Source organism: Suncus etruscus, chromosome 11, assembly GCF_024139225.1.
Source record: "Suncus etruscus isolate mSunEtr1 chromosome 11, mSunEtr1.pri.cur, whole genome shotgun sequence".
Taxonomy (NCBI): Eukaryota; Metazoa; Chordata; class Mammalia; order Eulipotyphla; family Soricidae; genus Suncus; species Suncus etruscus.
Window position 1 is genome coordinate 18,658,360 of NC_064858.1, and position 6,000 is coordinate 18,664,359.

The following is a 6,000-nucleotide window of genomic DNA, read 5'->3' on the forward strand; positions in this document are numbered from 1 at the left end:
GGATAATATGCTGCAGGCCTCAAAAACATGGTCTCCCTGGGAGGGTCGACACAGCGGCTCCCGCATAGCTGGGTCTGCCCTGGGTCACGGCCAGAGAAGAAGCTAAAAAGTCTCAGCACAGAAGCTTTTGGAAACAAACTGGAAGCTTTCCTGTAGCTGCCTCACAGACACATCTTCTCAAGTGCTACCGGGAAAGCTGAGTCATAGCTCTTGGAGCATCTTTTATTTTCTCTCAGAAGACAGAAGACCCAGGTATCCAGCATTCACACACACTTCAGCACTGAACCACTTCCACAGCCAAAGGGAAACCTTTTTATTTTCTTCTACTTTCCTTTTTTTTACTCGATTTCCTTTTATTTTGGAGGTTTGGGGCCACACTAAGCAGTGTTTGGGGCTGGTCAGAGTTTAACACTCACGGCTCCCTTTCTCTGGTGCTCAGGAAACTAGGCACAATCTGGATCAACCCCTGGGCTCCAGCATGCAAAGTGTCATGCCTGTCCTCTAACCCAGGCGAAAAGAAGATTAAAAATAAATAAATAGGGGCCAAAGAGATAGCATCGGAGGTAGGGCATTTGCCTTGCATGCAGTAGGACGGTGGTTTGAATCCCGGTATCCCATATGGTCCCCAGAGCCTGTCGGGAGCGATTTCTGAGCATAGAGCCAGGAGTAACCCCTGAGCGCTGCCGGGTGTGACCCAAAAACCAAAAATATAAATAAAAGAATAATAATAATAATAATAATAATAATAATAATAAAATGTTGCTTAAGTTTTAAATGTTAAAAAACTCTTTTTGCGGAGGATGTTTGAGCCACATTCAGCAGCGGCCCCCGGGGTTTACTCCTGGCTCTACTCAGAAATCACTCCTGGCAGACTCGAGGACCCATATGGGATGCCAGGAATCAAACCTGAGTCTGTCCTGGGTCAGCTGCATGCAAAGCAATGTCTTACCACTGTGCTATCTCTCTGGCCCCAGATTTTAAAAAACTTAAAAGAAGTTTAAAATTTAAAAATAACACTTGGTGCCGGGTGGTGGCGCAAGAGGTAAGGTGCCTCCCTTGCCTGCGCTAGCCTTGGACGGACCGCGGTTCGATCCCCCGGTGTCCCATATGGTCCCCCAAGCCAGGAGCGACTTCTGAGCGCATAGCCAGGAGTAACCCCTGAGCATTACCGGGTGTGGCCCAAAAACCAAAAAAATAAATAAATAAATAAATAAAAAATAACACTTAAATATAAGTTTTTGGTTATTTTTCAGTACATGTGTATTCAGGTATAGTTCAGGGCTCTCTGGCATGGCTGGCTAACTCCGACCATCTCAGATAGTCAGCAGGCTCCATCCAGTGTAAGTAGACATGGGGCCCTTAGGCTCCTAAAGTGCAGGATAGGTCTGTGAGCTCAGGGACCGGCTCAGGGACCGGCTCATGGCTACTGGGGACACATGGCCACATACAGTACCCACAATGGAGGTCAGGATTCGAGCTTCAGTGCTTTCTTTCCCGAGTGACCTCAGGAACAGAAGATGCAGGGAACTATAGGCCAGGCCCCAAGACACCCCAGACAAAAGCCAGAGTCAAGGCTTTAAGCCTGAGTTGTGCTCTCCTGGGACCTAGTGCTCAGTGGCAGAAATGCCCGAAAGGCAGCCTGACTGGGCTGCCAGCTTCCTCATCTTTCTGAAGATCTTCCCTAACTGGTCTGGCCCTGTATGAAATAAGCCATGAATGGGGAAGGAGTCAGGAAACAAGCTAAGACTCTCACACTTTCGTCTCACGGGTGTTTGGTAACATGCTTCCAACCCCCATGTGAAAAGGAGCTACTTCCTTGGCGAGTGGCGGGCAAGCTCGGTGCTCAGAAACACTGAGCTGCTCTGGCCTGTCATCACTTTTTAGCTTCATAAACAGGCTGATTTGGGATTTCCCTTCCAAACAGAACACAATAGGGGGAGTTACTGACTTGTTTAAAACCCCCAAAGTGGGCAGCATTTTCAAAGGATAAAAATAACAGTTGTCTGGGTCCAGGAGTTCCCTCAGAAGATGGAGGTGACACTTTGCTTATGGAAGTGCTGACTTAATCTTAAGCATTGGGCAAAGAGTAGACTTTGTTTGAGTCTATGTCTGCCAGGCATGACCCAGAAAACAAAAATAAATTAAAATGACAGAGCTCATTCATTATTTATCAAATATCAAGCGATCTCATTCTCAGTAACCCAACATGACTATATTATGCTAAAATGCACATGAACGCAATTGCATAAGCCACTAGGAAACTAAAACTGAATTAAAATTTTGCAAAACCAATTCAAAATGCATACATGAGCAGAAGCATTCATCAACAACCTCCCTAATAAAATTATATTTATCTCCTACTCTAGAGAGCAGACAAAGGCTCCAAATTCTACAGGAAAAGAAGAAGAAGAAGAAGAAAAACTACAATAGCTGGTTTTACATCATTTTAGATTAAAAGTCACCGTTTTATTATTCCTGAAACACAGGGTCCAGATGAAAAATATCACAGGGAGTTTGTAGACCCTGAGCATAACTTTCTTGAGTCTCCCTCTACCACTAACCGATTCTGACCACTAAAGACAGATCAAGTGAATCCTCCAAAGAATGTTTTCTTTCAAAAAATGCTTACCAAGTGTTCACTAGGGGGGTCTGAATTAAAGACTCTGGGTGCGAAGGAAACCAAGAGGCCATGTCAGGGAGGGCAGCAGACTGTCTGGGCCAAGGCTCCAGGCACAGCACAGCAAACATATTCATGGTGCTGCTGGCTTGAAACCAAGTAGTGTGGGAACAGGCACGACCCCAGTCCGTGCCATTGTGTCCACCCCTAGCCCAGAGAGAGGCTGCAGCGTCAAGCGCCTGGCTTGCAAGTCCCATCAGGGCCAGACAGTGTTTTAGGTAAGGAGATAAAAACATCCGACAATCACATCCGGGCCCTCCTCCTGACTCCCTAGGCCCAGTGAGAGCCACACAAACAGGGTGAAAAGAGCCTGAGCAGGAAAGACAGGCGTGATTCTCAAAAGACAGCCCCCCGCTGGGGACAGGGTGGAGGAATATAAACAAACCATGGCCTTGGTGCTACTGAGCTGCTGCTGCTGCTGCAGATTTAGAGGGCGCTGGGGGGGACCTGTCCCAAGTAGGGGTCACTCGGAAACACACAGAAGAACCAGATCTCCCGACTGAGAATCCTACAGAAAGGGTTGTTGATGCTGTTAACATGCCTAGCAGAATGAACATGCCGATGTAACATGCCCGAGAAAATCAGTTTAACTGAGAAAAGCAAGGCAGCGAGTCTGTTTTGAGACCAAGTGGGGCCCAGAGCCAGCAGAGCAGGTGAAAAGGAGCTGTCCACAGGAGAGCGAGGCTTGGTGGGGATAAACAGAGCTGGACAGAAGGGAAACAAAGGGGGACAGACTGACAGGAGAGGACAAGGCTGGACAGGAAGAAAACAGGAGGGCCAGGAATGGGCAGGAGAGGGAGGGAAAAGGCAGGACAGAGCTTGCGAGAGAGTGGAAGGGACAGAGCTGGGTGGAGAGAGACAGGGCAGCTGTCCAGCTTCTCGCCCTTTCGGTAGCCTAAAAGTGGGGTGAGGCCCAGCCGTCCTTTGCTGGCTTTGGGTGGGGGGGGGTCTGCTGCCTAGGGTGAGTGGGGGGGGGGGCCTCTCTGTGAATCCTTGGCCAGGGTGACCTTCTTTCTACCTCTGGGAAGCAGAGGTCGGGTCCCCCATCATGGGTGGAGGGAATGTCCTTAGGGGCTAGGCCAGGGCAGGGCAGAGAGAGGTGCCCTTCAGGCCAAGTGGGGGGGGGGGTCCACGCACCCTCCAGGCTGCACCCCTCCCCGTCCGGGGGCTCTCACCTCCTTGAGATGCTCCAGCTCCTGCTTGAGCGCGTCGTAGCCGGCCTCCAGCTCGTCGTAGTGCTGCTTGAGCGCCAGCTTCTCCTCCAGCACCGCCAGCCCGTACTCGGCCGCCTGGATCTTCTCGTGCGTCGTCTCGCTCAGCTCCCGGGTCAGGCGTTCGATCTCCGCCCGGTACTGCTCGGCCGACGGCAGCGCCTCGTCCTCGGCCATCGCCCCGGCGGGTGGCGATCGCGGCCAGCCCGGGCTGGCTGGGCCCGAGGCAAGGGCCGCGCCGGAGGCGAGTGGGCCCAGCGGAGCGCGGGGACCCGGCCCCCCGGCCCCCCGGCTCCCCGGCCCCCCCGGCCCCGGGCGCTGCGGAGACTCAGCGGCGCGTCCCCATGGCCCGGGCGGCGCCTGCACCTGCCCGCCGCGCCCGCCGCCCGCCCAGTGCTGCAGTCGCCGCCGAGCCAGCGCGCCGGGCTCCGGGGCGGGACCGGGCGCGGGGCGGAGCCTCCAGCCCGGGGCTCGAACCACTGGACGCGGGGGGCCCTGCGGGGAGTGCAGGATGCGGGGCTGCAGGGGCTGGGGTGGGATGCGGGGCGGCCGAGGTTTGCAGGCTGCCGCTGGCGCATGCATAAGTGGCGTGTGGGGTCGGGGGGTCTCCAGGCCCCCAGGGTCTTCTCTTGGACCATTGGCACCTCCACTGTGGCCACTACTCTAAGAGAAGCAAACAGATCAGCAGAGCGCCCAGATCGACCTTGGCCTTCCCTCTCAAAACACCTCGGACTCTTTGCAGCCCTCTGGCCCCATTGAGTGTGGCCCCCGGAGAAGCAATCAAGTGGGCATTCAGGGCCACCACCTTCCCACCCCCCTCCCCAGAGAACTGCTTCTTGGAGTGAACCAAAAAATCCAAGGGTCCTGTCCAGTGCTGGCAGCAATGGCACTGGTGGAAGAAAGGTGACCCTAACTGGGATGCAGAAGAAGTGGGCTGGACGGAAGAAGGTGGAGGAACACCCTCGACCCTCTTCTGGTGCCCCCCAATAGGCACTTGCCTGAGGACCCCTGGCTGCCTCAACCAACTCACAAGAGGTACAAAGGGTTCCCCCCACCTCACACCCGAAGTTCCTTTGATCTCTGAGTCGGTGAAGCCCAGGTGGAGAGCCTTGAAACCGTACTTGGGGCTTCGACTCCCCTTCTGCAGCCAAAAGGATGCACCCATGCCAAACTAATCTGCTATCCACATGTCAAAGTGGTTCCTCACATCCCAAAGAAATCCACTCCCACATGCCAAAGGAATCCATACCTGTGGGTCAAAAGGATCCACTCCCTCCAGCTGCCAAAGAGGTCAACTTTGGGATCAACTCTTGGATCAACTTTTGCTATCAAAGGGATCGATTCTCACATATCAAAGCTGCCTGGATCTGCCCAGGGTTCCCTGTGTGTAGACACGCACTCCAGCACTCTGAACACTCCACTGGCTTATCATAGTCTCCTTGCCAGGGTTGATCTGAGCAAGCTGTGAAGATGCACCTGAAGGACCCCCACAGTGTTGTGGGGCAACCAGAGAGAAGCAGTCGCCTGCAAAAGAGCAGTAATGCTGGGGCTGTACCCGAACACTGAGGCTCTCCCCAAGACTGTGTATAGCTCCTGCTTCAACCGCTGGAAGTAGCTCCTGCCTTTTTTGGGACTTCCCCGATGTCTTCCCAGACCCCCATGTGAAGAGTTTGTGATCGTCAGGGAACACATCTGTGCCAAGAATAAGACCCTAGTGAGTCCACAGCACTATTGGGGGGACTCCATGGTCTCTGACACTGAGTTTTTTTTTTATCTGCAAAGGCCAGCCTGAATATTGATGCCCAAGAGTGGCCCAAGGCCCTGAGCCCCATTCAGTGTGGCCCCAAGAGAAGCATCAGTGGTATTTAGTGGTATTCAGGGCCAGCTCCAGAGTGAGTGGAATCCAAGAGCCCTGTGTCCTGTCCAGTGTCGGCAGCAACAGCTGGTGGAGAGTCAGTGACCCTAACTGAAATGCAGGAGAAGTGAGGAGAGTCTTGGTGGGGGCCACACAAGATTACGAACACTAGATCCCAGTCACTGGGATGTAGACTATAGGCCTGACCAGTCTGGGGAAGATTCCACAGGCGGAAGAAGTCCTTAGTCATTCAACTG

The 6,000-nt window shown here is 53.4% G+C and overlaps 1 protein-coding gene across 4 annotated transcripts in view; it reads right to left on the reverse strand.

Moving 5' to 3' along the window:
• Positions 1 to 4,235, reverse strand: part of BICD1 (BICD cargo adaptor 1) — a 213,010-nt gene extending 208,775 nt beyond the window's left edge. For all 4 annotated transcript variants that reach the window (XM_049783792.1, XM_049783790.1, XM_049783793.1 and 1 more), the window contains exon 1: positions 3,853 to 4,235. In XM_049783792.1, coding sequence (XP_049639749.1) covers positions 3,853 to 4,065 — 213 coding nt within the window. In that variant the 5' untranslated portion in view covers positions 4,066 to 4,235. The remainder of the gene's footprint in view (positions 1 to 3,852) is intronic.
• Between the last annotated feature and the right edge of the window lie 1,765 nt (positions 4,236 to 6,000).